We start from the raw sequence: 18241 nt of genomic DNA, 5'->3' as shown, positions 1-18241 counted from the left end.
CCATAGTGAACCTGTTCTACAGTAGACCATAGTGAACCTGTTCTACAGTAGACCATAGTGAACCTGTTCTACAGTAGACCATAGTGAACCTGCTCAACAGTAGACCATAGTGAACCTGTTCTACAGTAGACCATAGTGAACCTGTTCTACAGTAGACCATACAGTAGACCATACAGTAGAGCAGTGGGTGTCAGCCCTGTCGCCTCTGACCATAGAACAGTGTCCATACCAGAAAATCAACACCGAACAAATTAGAAAATGCAAAAGCCTTACTTGAGTTTTAATGTTTGAATGCAGCCTTTTCAAAGACCGCAGGATACAGACATCTCGTCAATACACGTTGTACATTCATGAAACTATTGAGGCAAAATAACTGTTAGAACAATGAAAATATTCAGTGAAAAACTAAACAGGCATTTCTCTTCTGTAATCACTGGCTCAAAAATGGAAGAAAACCTGACCTGAACTTGACTAATAAGAAACTAATTTCCTTTGCAAAACATTGGTATAGTTTGCTGCGGTATATACTAATGAGAATGATCCAGTACCAACCACTACTAACCCAGGGTTCTCCCCAGGATTTGTTAACAATGTGGCGCTGCAGAATACGGCCAAGGGGGCAGTGCCCCCCTTTGGATCCAGAATGTTTTTTGCGTTTTTGAACGTCAAACTGCCATTTCCTGCAATCTAGAGAAAACAATTGTACTTTTATGACAAGAAAAATAAACAATAAACACCTCCTGCTAACCAGTATTAACCAACCAGAGAGCCCCTGTCCTGCCTCCCGTCTCACCCTGTCCTGCCTCCCGTCTCACCCTGTCCTGCCTCCCGTCTCACCCTGTCCAAGCAGCTTAAGGTATTGCTTTTCTTCCTTTACCCACATGATGTGTGGTGACCGCCATTTAAATGCAAACTAGCAAATACATTTATAACACATTGATCATTCTCAAACAAAAACATTAGAACTTGTCTATCATAAACTCAACATTGGATCAGTTTCTTGCTTGATGTACATTCAGTTATTTCAGTGTATAAAATCAAAACTAAATAAAATGAATTTTAAAAAACAAATTAAAACTGTGTTAGGAATAAACAAATATACAGAGCCTTCAGAAAGGATTCACAACCTTGACTTATTACACATTTTGTTGTTACAGCCTGAATATAAAATTGATTAAATTTAGATGTTGTGTCACTGGCCTACACACAATACCCCATAATATCAAAGTGGAATTATGTATTATTTTTTACAAATTAATAAAAAATGAATAACTGAAATGTCTTGAGTCAATAAGTATTCAACCTCTTTGTTATGACAAGGAGCCTAAATAAGTTCAGGAGTAAAAATGTGCTGAACAAGTCACATAATAATTTGCATGGACTCACTGTGTGTAATAATAGTCTTTAACGTGATTTTTGAAAGACTACCTCATCTCTGTACCCCACACACACAATTATCTGTACTGTCCCTCAATCGAGCAGTGAATTTCAAACACAAAGACCAAGAAGGTTGTCCAAAGCCTCGCAAAGGGCCCCTATTGGTAGATAGACTTTTTAAAAAGCAGACATTGAATATCCCTTTCAGCATGGTGAAGTTATTACTTACACTTTGGATGGTGTATCAATTCACCCAGTCACTACAAAGATACAGGCTTCCTAACTCAGTTGCCGGAGAGGAAGGAAACCACTCAGGGATTTCACAATGAGGCCAATGGTGACTTTAAAACAGTTACAGAGTTTAATGGCTGTGATAGGAGAGAACTGAGGATGGATCAACAACCTTGTAGCTACTCTACAATACTAACCTAATTGACAGAGTGAAAAAAATTAAGTCTGTACAGAATAACAAATATTCCAAAACATGCATCCTGTTTGCATTAAGGCACTAAAGTAAAACTGTCAAAAATGTGGCATCTGTAAGAACTAGGAGTTTTTCAGGATAAAAATAAATGCAATAGAGCTAAGCAGGTAAAATCCTAGAGGAAAACCTGGTTCAGTCTGCTTTCCACCAGAGATTAATTCACCTTTCAGCAGGACAATAACCTAAAACACAAGGCCAAATATACACTGCAGTTACTTACCAAGAAGACATTAAATGTTCCTGAGTGGCTTAATTATGTATGGCAAGACTTGAAAATGATCAACAACCAATTTGACAAAGCTTGAAGAATTTAAAAAAGAATAATGTGCAAATGTTGTACAATCCAGGTGTGGAAAGCTCTGAGAGACTTACCCAGAAACACTCACAGCTGTAATCGCTCTGAGAGACTTACCCAGAAACACTCACAGCTATAATCGCTGCCAGGGATGTGAATATTTACATAAAGGAGATATTTCTGTATTTAACTTCCAATAAATTAGCAAGAATGTCTAAAAACATGTTTTCACTTTGTCATTAGAGGTTTTTGTGTGCAGATGTGTGAGAGAAAATAGATAATTAATCCATTTTGAATTCAGGTTCTAACAAAATGTGGAATAAGTCAAGGGGTATGAATGCTTTCTGATAGCCACACAAATGACATACAGGTCATTACTTTTCCCTCTATATAAGAAGTAAACAAATAAGTTCCCAATAGAAGATGAGAGAACAAAAGGAGGCATGTATAGTAGCCTGGTCCCAGATCTGTTTGTACTCTTGTCCAGTTCGGTATGACAATGAGTAGCCTGGTCCCAGATCTGTTTGTACTCTTGTCCAGTTCGGTATGAACAATGAGTAGCCTGGTTCCCAATCTGTTTGTACTTCTTGTCCAGTTCGTATGACACTGAGTGACAGGGAGTAGGCATGATAGCTGTATAGACCCACATGAATCATGAACCAGATCAGCCCACATGAATCATCAGGACAGAAACAGACTCATGAATCATCAGGACCAAGACACTCATGAATCATCAGGACAGAGACAGACTCATGAATCATCAGGACCAAGCACCTCATGAATCATCAGGACCAAGACACTCATGACTCATCAGGACGAACAGACTCATGAGTCATCAGGACAGAGACAGACTCATGAGTCATCAGGACAGAGACAGACTCATGAGTCATCAGGACAGACATGAGTCATCAGAAAGACTCATGATCATCAGGACAGACTCATGAGTCATCAGGACAGACTCATGAGTCATCAGGACAGACTCATGAGTCATCAGGACAGACTCATGAGTCATCAGGACAGACTCATGAGTCATCAGGACAGAACGGTAACAGACATGGTCCAGATCAGCTGTATCTTCCACTGTGACTCCAGTGTCGGAGGAGCTGCGACTAGAGGAGTGGTAGGACCTGCAGAGGGACAGACACATGAATGAGGAAAACAGTGAAATAGAACTAAATATTTCACTTTAGTCTAGTTAAGTGGATGGTTAGACTCTTAAAAATGTTTTTAAGGCCTCCCAGGTGGCGCAGTGGCCACCAGAGACTCTGGGTTCGAGCCCAGGCTCTGTCGCAGCCGGCACGACCGGGAGACCCATGGGGGCGCACAATTGGCCAGCATCGTCCGGGTTAGGAGGGTTGCCTTGTGCGGCTTAGTTGGGTTTGTGTTTCGGAGGACGCATGGCTCTCGACCTTCGTCTCTCCCGAGTCCGTACGGGAGTTGTAGCGATGAGACAAGACAGTAACTAAACAACAATTGGATACCACGAAATTGGGGAAACCCCCACCCCCCAGAAAAATAATACATACAAAAATAAAAAATAAAAATAGTGGAGTCACTTTAGCAAGAGGAGAAGAGAACAGTTAATTAACCTGGGTGAGAATATACCTGTCAGGTGGAGGGGTTGAGAATATACCTGTCAGGTGGGGGGTTGAGAATATACCTGTCAGGTGGGGGTGTGAGAATATACCTGTCAGGGGTTGGGGTGAGAATATACCTGTCAGGGGGTGGGGGTGAGAATATACCTGTCAGGTGGGGGGGTGAGAATATACCTGTCAGGTGGGGGGTTGAGAATATACCTGTCAGGTGGGGGGTTGAGAATATACCTGTCAGGGGTGGGGGTTGAGAATATACCTGTCAGGGGTGGGGGGTGAGAATATACTGTCAGGTGGGGGGTTGAAGAATATACCTGTCAGGTGGGGGTTGAGAATATACCTGTCAGGTGGGGGGTTGAGAATATACCTGTCAGGTGGGGGGTTGAGAATATACCTGTCAGGTGGGGGGTTGAGAATATACCTGTCAGGTGGGGGTTGAGAATATACCTGTAGGTGGGGGTTGAGAATATACCTGTCAGGGAGTGACTATACCTGTCAGGGAGTGAGAATATACCTGTCAGGTGGGGGTTGAGATATACCTGTCAGGGGGTGGGGGTGAGAATATACCTGTCAGGGGTGGGGTTGAGAATATACCTGTCAGGTGGGGGGTTGAGATATACCTGTCAGGTGGGGGGTTGAGAATATACTGTCAGGTGGGGGTTAGAGAATATACCTGTCAGGTGGGGTTGAGAATATACCTGTCAGGTGGGGGGTTGAGAATATATGTTCAGGTGGGGGTTGAGAATATATCGTGTCAGGTGGGGGGTTGAGAATATACCTGTCAGGGTGGGGGTGAGAATATACCTGTCAGGGAGTGAGAATATGCAGGTAGATACCTTGTCAGGAGTGAGAATATACTTGTAGGTGGGGGGGTTGAGAATATACCTGTCTGATGTGTGTGTGAGAATATACCTGTCAGGTGGGGTGAGAATATACTCCTGATCTAGGTGGGGGGCTTGGAATATTACCTGTCCAGGTGGGGGTTGAGAATATACCGTGTCAGGGTGGGGGGTTGAGAAATTCAATCGGTGTCAGGGGGTTGGGGTGAGAATATACCTGTCAGGGGTGGGGTGTGAAAATACCTGTCAGGTGCGGGGGTGAGAATATACCTGTCAGCGTGTTGGAATATACCTGTCAGGTGGGTTGAGAATATACACTGTCAGGGGTGGGGTTGAGAATAACCTGCAGGGGAGGTGGGTGGGGTGAAAAATACTGTCAGGTGGGGGGTGTTGAAGAATTCCAGTGGGGGTTGAGATATACCTGTCAGGTGGGGGTTGAAGAATATACCTGTCAGGTGGGGGGTTGGAATAACTACCTTCAGTGGGGGGTTGAAAAAATATACCTGTCAGGGAGTGACTATACCTGTCAGGGAGTGAGAATATACCTGTCAGGTGGGGGGTTGAGAATATACCTGTCAGGGGGTGGGGGGTGAGAATGATACCTGTCAGGGTGGGGGTTTGAGAATATACCTGTCAGTGGGGGGTTGAGAATATACCTGTCAGGTGGGGGGTTGAGAATATACCTGTCAGGTGGGGGTTGAGAATATACCTGTCAGGTGGGACCTGTCAGGTGGGGGTTGAGAATTATACTGTAGGTGGTGGTTGAGAATAATCTGTCAGGTGGGGTTGAGAATATATCTGTCAGGTGGGGGTTGAGAATTACCTGTCAGGGGTGGGGGTGAGAAATACCTGTCAGGGAGTGGAATATACCTGTAGGAGCTGAGAATATACCTGTCAGGGAGTGAGAATATACCTGTAGGTGGGGGGGTTGAGAATATACCTGTCTGATGTGTGTGTGAGGAATATACCTGTCAGGTGGGGGTGAGAATATACCTGGTCAGGTGGGGGGGGGGGGGGGGGTTGAGAATATACCTGTCGGGGTGGGGGGGTGAGAATATACTTCAGGGAGTGAGATATAGCTGTCAGGGAGTGACGAATATACCTCAGCCGTGGGGTGTGGAGAATATCTGTCAGGTGGGGGATGAGAATATTACCTGTCAGGGTGGGGGTTGAGAATATCCTGTCAGTGGGGTGAGAAATATACCTGTGGGGGTAGAATTAGCGGGTGTGGAGAGATAACTGTCAGGGGGTTTAAATATACCTGTGGGGGGTTGAGTATGGAGGTATATCTATATCGATGTGGTGTGGTTGGAGAATTATACCTGTCAGTGGGGTTGAGAATATACCTTTGGAATATTCCTGATAGGTGGGGGGAGATAGATTATACCTGTCAGGTGGGTGTGAGTAATTGAACCTTGTCAGGTGGAAAACGAGCGTGTGAAACCGGGCTGGAGATATACCTGAGTCAGGTGGGGTGAGAATATACCTGTCAGGTGGGGGTTGAGATATTACCTTAGGGTGGGGGTTTGAAATATACCTGTCAGAATACCGCAGGGAGTGGACTTAATACGTCATGGGAGTGGATATATACCTGTCGGTGGGGTGAGAATATACCTGTCAGGGGGGGGGGTGAGAATATACCGGTCGGGGGTGGGGGGTTGAGAGAATATAACCTGTGCAGATGGGGGGGTTGAAATATTACTGTGCAGGTGGTGGGTGTGAGCAAACTATACCGCTCATGGTCAGTGTGCGGTTGAGAGAGAACCTGTGCAGGTGGGGACCGTCAGTGGGTGGTTTGAGAAATACCTGTCAGGTGGGGGTGAGAATATATCCTGTCAGTGGGCGGGTTGAGAATAATCTGTCAGGGGGGAGTTGAGAATATACCTGTCAGGGTGTGGGGTGAGAATATACCTGTCAGGAGTGAGAATATACTGTCAGGAGTGAGAATATAACCTGTCAGGGAGTTGAGAAGATATACCTGTAGGTGGGGGTTTGAGAAATACCTGTCTGATGTGTGGTGTTGGAGAATATACCTGCAGGTGGGGGTGAGAAATACCGTGTCAGGGGGGGGGGGGGGGGGGGTGGAAATATACCTTGCTCGGGTGGGGGGGTGATTACCGGAGGGTAGGAATATCCTGTCAGGAGTGAGAACTATACCTGTTCAGGGGGTTGAGAAGTATACCTGTCAGGTGGGGTGAGAATAGTACCTGTCAGTGGGGGTGAGAATATACTCTAGGGGGGTGAGATATCCTAGGGGGTGAGAATTTCGTGTCTTAGGTGGTGGGTGTGTTAGAATATACCTGTTCAGGTGGGGGGAGATATACTGTGGTAATATACCTGTCAGGTGGGGGTTGAGAAATACCTTCAGTGGGTGGTGAGAATAACCTGAGCGTGGTATACCTCCAGTGGGGTGGGGAGAATATACCTGTTCAGGGTGGTGGGGGTGAGTATAAACCTTGTCAGGTGGGGGTGAGAATATACCTGTCATGGGGTGGGGGGGGTGAGATTATATACTGCAGGGTGGGTTGATGAAAACCTGCAGGGGGTGGGGTGAAATAATATACTGTCCAGGTGGGGGTTTGAGACATATAACCGTCAGGTGGGGTGAGAATATTACAGTGGGAGAACAAGTATTGAACCCGGACATTTTGCAGGTTTCCCTAACCCAAGCATTGGTAGAGTCTGTAATTTTTACAATAGTACACTTCAACTGTGAGAGAAGGAATCAAAAACAAAATCCAGCAAAATCACATTGTATATTTTAAAGTAATAATTTGCATGTTTATTGCATTGACATAAGTATTTGATACCATCAAGAAAGCAGAATTAAGTATTTGTAGCAGAAAACCTTTAGTTTTGCAATTCAGAGATCATACGTTTCCTGTAGTTCTTGACCAGGTTTGCCACCACGCAGGCAGGGATTTTGGCCCATCCTCCAACACCTTCTCCAGATCCTTCAGGTCTCGGGGCTGTCGCGGCCAATCGGACTTTCGGGCTCCCTCCAAAGATTTTCTATTGGTGGTCCCGGAGACTGGCTAGGCCACTCCAGACCTTGAGAGAGCTTCTTACGGAGCCACTCCTAGTTGCCCTGGGCTGTGTGTTTCGGGTCGTTGTCAGCCTGGAAGACCCCAGCCACGACCCATCTTCAATCTCTTCTGGAGGGAAGAGTGTTGTTGTCAGATCTCGCGTACATGGCCCCATCCATCCTCCTCAATACGGGTGCAGGTCGTCCTGTCCTTTGCCAGAAAAGCATCCCCAAAGAATGACTGTTTTCCACCTCCATGCTTCCGGTGGATGGTGTTCTTGGGGTTGTACTCATCCTTCTTCTCTCCAAACACGGCGAGTGAGTTAGACCAAAAAGCTCTATTTGTCTCTCAACCACATACCTCTTCTCCCATTCCTCCTCTGATCATCCAGATGGTCATTGCAAACTTCAGACGGCCTGGACATGCGCTGGCTTGGAGCAGGGGACCTTTGCGTGGCTGCAGAATTTTAATCCATGACGGCGTAGTGTGTTACTAATGGTTTTCTTTGAGACTTGTGGTCTCAGCTCTCTTCAGGTCATTGGGACCAGGTCCTGCCGTGTATTCTGGGCTGATCCTCACATTCCTCATGATCATTGATGCCCCGAGGTGAGATCTTGCATGGAGCCCCAGACCGAGGGTGATTGACCGTCATCTTGAACTTCTTCCATTTTCTAATAATTGGTCCAACAGTTGTTGCCTTCTCACCAAGCTGCTTGCCTATTGTCCTGTAGCCCATCCCAGCCTTGTACAGGTCTACAATTATCCCTGATGTCCTTACACAGCTCTCTGGTCTTGGCCATTGTGGAGAGGTTGGAGTCTGTTTGATTGAGTGTGTGGACAGGTGTCTTTTATACAGGAACGAGTTCAAACAGGTGCAGTTAATACAGGTAATGAGTGGAGAACAGGAGGGCTTCTTAAAAAAAACTAACAGGTCTGTGAGAGACGGAATTCTTACTGGTTGGTAGGTGATCAAATACTTATGTCATGCAAAAAATGCAAATTAATTACTTAAAAATCATACAATGTGATTTTCTGGATTTTTGTTTTAGATTCCGTCTCTCACAGTTGAAGTGTACCTATGATAAAAATTACAGACCTCTACATGCTTTGTAAGTAGGAAACCTGCAAAATCGCAGTGTATCAAATACTTCGCTCCACTGTACCTGTAATTGTGTGGTGAGGGGGGGGGTTGAGAATATACTTGTCAGGTGGGGGGTTGAGAATATACCTGTCAGGTGGGGGGGTGAGAATATACCTGTGTTGAGAATATACCTGTCTGATGTGTGTGTGAGGGGGCTCTTACCTGGAGCTCCTGTAGCTATCACTCCTTCTCCCACGTCTCCTGCTGGAGCTGCGGCTATGACTCCGACTGGAGGAAGTGTCATAGGAGTCAGACCTGTGTTAAGATAGACAAAGGAGTGTTCACTAAAGTATTAAAGTATTCACCCTTCATCCAAATACACACTGCATTTGTAAATTATTCAGACCCCTTTTCCCACACTGTTACCTTGTTCTAAAATTGATTCGTATTTGTTTTCCCCTCAATCTACAATCAATACCCAACAATGACAAAGCAAAAAGAGTTCGACATTTTTGTAAATGTATTAAAAATAAATAACAGAAATACATTTTTACATAAGTATTCAGACCCKTTGCTATGAGACTTGAAATTGAGCTCAGGTGCATCCTGTTTCCATTGATCATCCTTGAGATGTTTCTACAACTTGATTGGAGTCCACCTGTGGTAAATTCAATTGATTGGAAAGGCACACACCTGTCTATATAATGTCCCACAGTTGACAGTGAATGTCAGAGAACAAACCAAGCCCTGAGGTCGAAGAAATTGTCTATAGAGCTCAGAGACAGGATTGTGTCGAGACACAGATCTGGGGAAGGGTATCAAAACATTTCTGCAGCACAGGAAGGTCACCAAGAACACAGTGGCCTCCATCATTCTTAAATGGAAGAAGTTTGGAACCACCAAGACTCTTCCTAGAGCTGGCTGCCCGGCCAAACTGAGTCATCAGAGGGGAAGGGCCTTGGTCAGGGAGGTGACCAAGAACCCAATGGTCACTGGCAGAGCTCTATAATTCCTCTGTGGAGATGGGAGAACCTTCCAGAAGGGCAACCATCTCTGCAGCACTCCACCAATCAGGCCTTTATGGTAGAGTGGCCAGATGGAAGCCACTCCTCAGTAAAAGGCATATAACAGCCCGCTTGGAGTTTGCCAAAAGGCACCTAAAGGACTCTCAGACAATGAGAAGACAAGATTCTCTGGTCTGATGAAACCAAGATTGAACACTTTGGCCTGAATGCTAAGCATCACGTCTGGAGGAAACCTGGCACCCTCCCTACGGTGAAGCATGGGGGCGGCAGCATCATACTGTGGGGATGTTTTTCAGCGGCAGGGACTGGGATACTAGTCAAGATCGAAGGAAAGATGAACGGAGCAAAGTACAGAGAGATCCTTGATGAAAACCTGATCCAGAGCGCTCAGGACCTCAGACTGGGGTGAAGGTTTACCTTCCAACAGGACAACGACCTTAAGCACACAGCCAAGACAACGCAGGAGTGGCTTCGGGACAAGTCTCTGAATGTCCTTGAGTGGCCCAGCCAGAGCCCGGACTTGAACCAGATCGAACATCTCTGGAGAGACCTGAAAATAGCTGTGCAGCGACGTTCCTCATCCAACCTGACAGAGCTTGAGAGGATCTGCAGAGAAGAATGAGAGAAACTCCCCAAATACAGGTGTGCCAAGCTTGTAGCGTCATACCCATGAAGACTCAAGGCTGTAATCGCTGCCAAAGGTGCTTCAACAAAGTACTGAGTAAAGGGTCTGAATACTTATGTAAATGTGATTTTTCAGTTTTTATTCTTTTAAATAAATGTTGCTTTGTCATTGTGGGGTATTGGGTGTAGATTGATGACGTAAAACACCAATATAAATCAATTTTAAAATAAGACTTAATATAACAAAATGGGGAAAAAGTCAAAGGGTCTGAATACTTTCCGAATGTACTGTAGCTGGAGTTTACCCACAAACCCCAAAAATGTATATTTGGAATGTTGATGCACATGTAGAGAAACCATGGAGACATGACTGAGGAGGACAGATGGACAGGTCTAGATGGTCTACATTGAGGAGGACAGATGGATAGGTCTACTTGTCTAGTCTACCTGGATCTCCTGCGTCGATCATGGGAACGGCTTCTGGAATTACTTCTACTATAGGTCCGACTATGACTGTTGTAGCTGCGGTAGGTGATGCTGCGGGACCGGGAGCGCCCTCTGGGATACCTCCTCCTACTCCTGCTCCGACTCCTAGGAGAAGAGTTCCAGATTAAATCAGAGTATTTCTGTCCAGTCCATATCAGACCTGTAGATCATAAAACCTGGATATGTTGCATAAATTACCTTTATATTACACAAACCAGACATTACCTGGCTACATATCAAAATAACATCAATAATTTCAGTCAGTCAACCAGCCGGCCGGCCACCCAACCAGTCAGTCGGTCAGCCAACCAGCCAGTAAACCAGTCAATCAGTAAACCGCCCAGTCAGTCAGTAAGACAGACAGCCAGTAAACCCCCCAGTCAGTCAGCCAGTAAGTAAGTAAGCCAGTAAGTAAGTAAGCCAGTCAGCAAACCTGGAGGAGTAGCTGGAGGAGCGTGATCTATTCCTGGAGCGGCTGGAGGAGGGGGATCTTCCTCTGGACCGGGACCTGTGGGAATGGCTAGACCCCGACCGGGACCTCCTGCTGCCCCGCTTCTCCTCCGTGGCCCCTCCCCCGGTTCCAGCTGCAGACCTCTCCTCACTGGAACTGCTGTCCTGGTTCCTGGGCCTTTGGTTCAGTCTGGCCGTCTTCCGTACCTCGTCGAAAAGCGACCCCGGACGCACCCGGCTCTGGCTCTTGATCTGGATGCTGACTCCCCCCTGGGTCCTCCCGCCTTGGCTCTGGGTCCTGCTACCCTGGGGCCTGATGCCTTCCTGGGGCTGGGTCCGGGACCCACTGTGCTCCGGGAGTCTGGTGGGGAGCAGATGAGCCATGGAGGAGGGGTTTGGGTTCAGGGCTTGCAGAGCAGCCATCCCCTTTAGAGGCTTCCATTTGGGGTCGACAGGAGGACCAGCGGCTCTGCCTGCTGCAGTTTCCTGCTGCTCGACACTAGCTAGCATCACAGCTGGCAGAGAGGCTGTACACTGTGGATCTTTAACAGGTGAGAGAAGCACGTCTCCCTTCTTTAAGGAGCGACTCAGAGGAGACAGTGTTTTCAGACTGATATCTGGTGCCTGTTGGCCTGGTGGCTCGGTAGTGGGGTCAGGGAGGTCATGTTCTGGGGTGCAGATTTCCATATCGTCTACCATCTCTGGCTGATCCATCTTTGGCAGGTTAGCAGTGAGGTCCTGAGGTTTTGTGTGTTTTGGGTTTGAGTTGGCAGTTGGTTTAGCTTTCAGTTCTTTGGTCATCTCTGCTGCATCTTCCACGCTGTGAGGCGTTGGCTGTACTGAACTGTTTCTGTTGGGTGAAGCAGGACTTTCCTTGTCCTCCTTTTCCAGACGTGGGGATTTGCCAGGTCTTCCCCTGACAGCTCTCTGAGGACTATCCTTTACAGCAGCATGTTTTTGCTCCAGACGTTTTTCTTTCTGGGACTCATCCTCCTCCTCTTCCTCTCCAAACTCCATTGGCGGCTGCCAGTGGAATGTCTCCTTCAGCTTCTGGTGTTTCCTCTTGGACCGCTTCGACTTGACCTTTGACCTGTGGGAGCCAGACTTGGCAGAGCTCCTCCTCTTGTGTTTGTGTTTACGTTTGTTCTTCTTCCTGCTCTTGTGTCTCTCTGCCTCGGGGCCCTTCTCAGGGCTCCCCTCCAATGGGGTGGCATTATGTACAGGTGCAGGAAGCAGCAACACAGAGGTTCCAGGGGCTTTGTTCATCTTGCTGTGTGACCGCACATGGTGTTCGTGTTCTGACTCGGAGCTGGCCTCGCCCTCCTCCTTCTCTGACAGGAAGACCTTGGGCTCGGTGGTGGCCATCTTGGGCAGCACCTTCTCAGAGTCGCTCTCAGAGTCCCACCCAGCGAGAGCTGCTAGTCTCTGGTCAGGAATCTCTGCTGACCTAACATCAGGCTTCTGGTTGTTCACCAGGCTGGTCTTTCTGCCTAGTTTATCCCCGTCACTGTCCCACTCTGACCTACTGCTGGGTTCCTCCAAGGACTTTTGGTTTGGTTTCAGACTTTTTGCTTCCGTTTCCTGACGACGTTGGTCTTCTGATAAGGTGCCAAAGAGCTTCGGTCCCTTGGAGCCATTCTGCCTGGGCCCAGGACTGTGTTCGCTGGCTGTTCCGTCCTCAGAGTCAGATGAAAACATGTTGATCTGGGAGTCAGGCGCTTTGAGGTACTTATCCAGGTTCTTGATCCGCTTCAGAGAGTTGTAGTACTGCTTCCAGCCCTTGTCTATAGTCTTGTCTAAAGTCTTGTCTAGGCCTCTCTTGTGAGAGTCATATGAGTCTGACCTGCTGTAGGAGGAGGATCTGCTGTAGTAGTGACCTGGTGACCGTATCCTGGACCGTGAGTGACTCCTGGAGTGACTCCTGGAGTGACTGTGAGACCGGCTGTAGGACCTGCTCCTGTAGGAGCCGCTGGGTGATCTTCTCTGGTGTCTGTGGCTCTTAGAGCCACGGCTCTTTTCCAGGTGGGAGTTCTCTGGGTGGGTCTCAGATGTACTGGGGGCTGTGGGGCCTATGGGGGACAGGCAGGCCGGGGTCGTCTTGGTCTTGACCTCCTGGACTCGGACGTAGGAGGGTTTCCATGGTTTCTGGCCGGGCTTCCAGCGTGAGGGAGGGGGACTGTCACTCATGGGTATGACAGGGGCGTTCTCAGGGGCTGGGGTGGCAGGGAGGGCTGTGCCTTTGGTCTCTACACCCTTCACTGCCCCTGCGGCGTCTGGCTTTAGCCTGCTGACGTCAGCCATCTTGGGCTTCTTGGAGGATCTGGTTGCCTTTCTCCTCCTGAGCCGGGACAAAGACCTGGACCTGGATCTGTACCGGGATCTGGATCGAGACCTGGATGTGGACCTTGACATGGATAGAGACCTGCTTCTGGAGTGAGACAGACTCCTGGACTGGGAGTAAGACATAGACCTGCCCCTGGATCTGGAGCGGCTAGGTGTGTAGGAACTGGAGTCTCTGGATGAAGGGGAGGAGTGACGCCGCTTGCCCGACCCGGAGCACTGCTTCCTGGGGGAGCGTCTGTGGGCGGAAGGGGTCCGGGACACGGAGAGGGACCTTCTCTCAATATCACCAGGATTTGACCCCTGACCCTCTCGGACGGGCGACTGTTTTGGCTCTTTGCTCTTGGTGGACTCCTTTTTTTGTCTCTTGGCATGTTTGCGTTTCTTGGCCTTCTTGCGCTTGGCTTTCTTCTTCTCCTTCCTGTGTTTGCGGTGCTGGCTGGAGCGGTCAGAGCTGTGGCCTGAGGAGCACTCCGGGGACTGGGACCATGGGGAGTCACTCCTGGTGCGGTCTCCCTCCCATCTGCTGGAACAACGGTCATTCAATCTGTTAAATCAAGATCCCACCCTCAGAGAGAACAGTCGAACTGACCTCAAGGTTTCAAACAATACTATAGTAGCTATGTATTATATATATATATATATAATAATAAATATAATTTTATTTATATATATATATATATATATATATATATATATATATAGTAGTTATAGTAGCTATGATTATATATAGTAGTGTATATAGTAGCTATGTTTATGTATATGTATAGTAGTTATGTATAGGTTATATAATAGTTATAGTAGCGTATTATGTATAATAGTAGTATAGTAGCTATGTATTAGTATAGTAGTTATAGTAGCTATGTATTATTATATAGTAAGTTATAGTAGCTATGTATTATATATAGTAGTTATAGTAGCTATGTATTATATATAGTAGTTATAGTAGCTATGTATTATGTATATGTATAGTAGTTATTAGCTATTGTATTATATATAGTAGTTATAGTAGCTATGTTATAGTATATGTGTAACTAGTATTATATATAGTAGTTATATTAGCTATGATGTATAGGTATAGTAGTTATAGTAGCTATGTATTATATATAGTAGTTATAGTAGCTATGTATTATGTATAGTAGTTATAGTAGCTATGTATTATATATAGTAGTTATAGTAGCTATGTATTATGGATAGTAGTTATAGTAACTATGTATTATATATAGTAGTTATAGTAGCTATGTATTATGTATAGTAGTTATAGTAGCTATGTATTATATATAGTAGTTATAGTAGCTATGTATTATGTATATGTATAGTAGTTATAGTAGCTATGTATTATATATAGTAGTTATAGTAGCTATGTATTAATATATATATAGTAAGTTATAGTAGCTATGTATTATATATAGTAGTTATAGTAACATGTATTATTATATGTAGTTATAGTAGCTATGTATGTATATGATAGTAGTATAGTACTATGTATTATAATATAGTAGTTATAGTAGCTATGTTTATATATATAACTATAGTAGTTATAGTAGCTAGGTATTATATATAGTAGTTATAGTAGCTATGTATTCATTCAACTTGTACAACTGACTAGGTATCCCACTTTCCTTTCCCTATTATATATTATATATACAGTACCAGTCAAAGTTTGGAACACCTACTCATTCAAGAGTTTGCCTTTTTACTATTTTCTACATTGTAGAATAATAATGAAGACATCAAAAACTATGAAATAACAACATATGGAATCATGTAGAAACCAACAAAGTGTTAATCACATGGTTTAGTGTAGCTGGGAGTCTCCTATTGTATGTGACACTTTAATGTAAGGCCCTTTCGGCCCTATGTGCAGTTCCACTATGTATTGTATACAGTGAAACAGTGGGTGTACTTCTCTCCTCGGCTCCATCTCTCTTCGCTGGGTGGCTGGTAGGTCTTGTTCTCTGCATTTCCTCCTTCCAGTGGGGAGGAGTTTCGCTGCTTCCTTGTTCCTCCTCCTCCGAAGCCGAGCGCGACTTAGACACGTCGGGGTGTAGGTACCTCTGCAGAGAGAACAGAACAGAAAACTAACCAGACTGCCCTACAGCACACTGGGTTCTGCACATGTCACTTCCTCCCCTGATAGCCACGTTTCTACACAGAGCTCCGTGATGTCCGTGAAGTCAACATTGAATGGTTGCTTTAGTGGGGATTTAAATAATCTAACAGTGCAAAAACGAGAGCTAGGCAGTTAAACCAGAAATATAGGCACAAGACCAACAGATTTCTCAGGACATTCAGCAACATCTGGTATAGTATGGTAGTAGTTATAATAGATAATGTACCATTGGTATAGTATGGTAGTAGTTATAATAGGATAATGTACCATTGGTATAGTATGGTAGTAGTTATAATAGGATAATGTACATTGGTATAGTTATGGTAGTAGTTATAATAGGATAATGTCATGGTTATAGTATGGTAGTATGTTAATAGTGATAATGTACCATTGTTAGTATGGTAGTAGTTATAGATAGGATAATGTACCATTGGTATAGTATGGTAGTAGTTATAATAGATAATGTACCATATTGGTATAGTATGTGTAGTTATAAATAGGATAATGGACCATTGGTTATAGGTATAGTGTTATAATAGGATAATGTACCATGTCTCCTCTGCTTTGATCTTGCGTCCAGACTTGGTGATGACTGCTTCAGGTCATTGGGAAGGAAGGAGGCCTCTGCGCAGTTCTGGAAATAACATGAACACAATTATAGACAAACAAACTGGAAGACATTTGGTTTTCAGTTAGGTCAGTTTTGAGGCTCTTTAAAAAGTTAGTTAATGCCCCATTTCATGACAGGCATTTTTCAATTACATTCCAGGTCAAGTTGTCAATTTCTTTGAGTAAATTAGGGTAACTACTGTATTAAACAGATTTAGACTGAGCCTGATTGTCCGGGAACTTAGAATTGACCCTAGATAGATTGTCTGGGACTAGATTGGACCCTAGATTAGATAGTCGAGGGACTAGATTGACCCTAAGATTAGATAGGTTCCGGGACTAGATTGACCACTAGATAGTAGGTCCGGGAAATGACCCTAGATTAGATAGGTCCGGGACTAGATTGACCCTAGATTAGAATAGGTCCGGACTAGATTGACCCTAGATTAGATAGGTCCGGGACTAGCATTGACCCTAGATTAGATAGGTCCGGGACTAGATTAGTTACCCTAGAATTAGAGAGGTCCCGGGACTAGTTGACCCTAGACTTAGATAGCGTCCGGACTTAGAATTGACCTAGATTAGATAGGTCCGGGACTAGATTGACCCCCTAGAATTGATAGGTCCGGGATCAGATTGACCCCTAGATTAGATAGGCGGGACTAGATTGACCTAGATTAAATTAGGTCCGGACTAGATTGACCCCATAGAAATTAAATAGGTGCGGGGAACTAGATTGACGTAGATTAGATAGGTCCGGGACTAAGATTTGACCTCTAGATTAGATAGCGTCCGGACTAGATGACCTAGTTATTAGATAGGCCGGGACTAGATTGACCCTAAGATTAGATAGGTCCGGGACTAGATTGACCCTTAGATTAGAAGGGTCCGACTAGATTGACCCCTAGATTAATAGGTCCGTGACTAGATTGATCTAGATTAGATAGGTCCGGGAATAGATTGACCCTCTAGGATGCAACACATCGATAGGATCAGAATCAAGAGACTGACTGTCTGGCTTGGTCCTCCTTGGCCCGGCTGTTAACAGGGTTAGTAACAGAGAGAGGGTTAGTTATCAGAGATATAGACTGACGTGTCTGGTTGGTCCTCCTGGCCCGGCTGGTTAAGGGGTTACAAGTAACAGAAGAGGGTTCTCAGAGATAGGACTGGACCGTGTCTCGGTTTGGTCCTCCTGGCCGGCTGAAGTTAACGGGAGTTAGTAACAGAGAGAGGGTTAGTATCAGAGATAGACTACGTTGTCTGGTTGGTTTCCTCCTGGGGGCCCGGCTGGTTAACGGTAGTTAACAGGAGAAGGGTTAGTTATTCAGAGATTAGACTGACGGTCCTGATGGTTGGTCCCTTCCCTGGCCCGGCTGGGTTAACAGGTTAGTAACAGAGATGAGGTTAGTATCAGAAAGATAGACTGACGTGTCTGGTTGGTCCTCCTGGCCCGGCTGCGGGTTAACGGGTTAGTACAGAGAGAGTTAGTATCAGAGATAGACTGACGTGTCCTCGGTGGTCCTCCTGGCCGGCTGGTTAACAGGTAGTAACAGAGAGAGGTTAGTATCCAGAGAATAGACGTGGACGTGTCTGGTTGGTCCCCTCCCTGCCCGCTGTTTAAGCAGGCGTTAGTAACAGAGAGAGGCTGATTTTGTTAGTATCCCAGAAGATAGACTGACTGCTGGTTGCGTCCCTCCTGGCCCCGGCTCTCTATTTAATTTTCTACATGCCAATACTGTGTCGGTTTAACATAGGAGCATACATGATGGTTACTTGCCTCACCCTAGTAACCAGAGAGGAGGTTAGTATCCAGAAGATTAGACCTCTAGTCGTGATTGCTGACGCTTCTCTCGTGATCACCTCCTCACGAGGGACGGAGAGCCCGGCTAGTCTTGCCCGC

The 18241-nt window shown here is 45.7% G+C and overlaps 1 protein-coding gene across 1 annotated transcript; it reads right to left on the bottom strand.

Annotated features, from left to right (window-relative positions):
* Positions 1 to 3045: 3045 nt before the first annotated feature.
* nktr (natural killer cell triggering receptor) lies at positions 3046 to 16483 on the bottom strand. The gene is made up of 7 exons (XM_070439710.1): positions 16478 to 16483; positions 16282 to 16366; positions 15526 to 15649; positions 11263 to 14142; positions 10791 to 10934; positions 8917 to 9009; positions 3046 to 3283 (listed from the first exon to the last, which is right to left on the bottom strand). The coding sequence occupies exons 1-7, from the start codon at positions 16481 to 16483 to the stop codon at positions 3046 to 3048; spliced, it is 3570 nt and encodes a 1189-aa protein (XP_070295811.1).
* Between the last annotated feature and the right edge of the window lie 1758 nt (positions 16484 to 18241).

The sequence above is a fragment of the Salvelinus sp. IW2-2015 genome, unplaced genomic scaffold (assembly GCF_002910315.2).
Source record: "Salvelinus sp. IW2-2015 unplaced genomic scaffold, ASM291031v2 Un_scaffold1865, whole genome shotgun sequence".
In the NCBI taxonomy this organism is placed as follows: Eukaryota; Metazoa; Chordata; class Actinopteri; order Salmoniformes; family Salmonidae; genus Salvelinus; species Salvelinus sp. IW2-2015.
The sequence above is the reverse complement of the archived record's forward strand: the minus strand, read 5'-3'. Positions and strand labels throughout refer to the sequence as shown.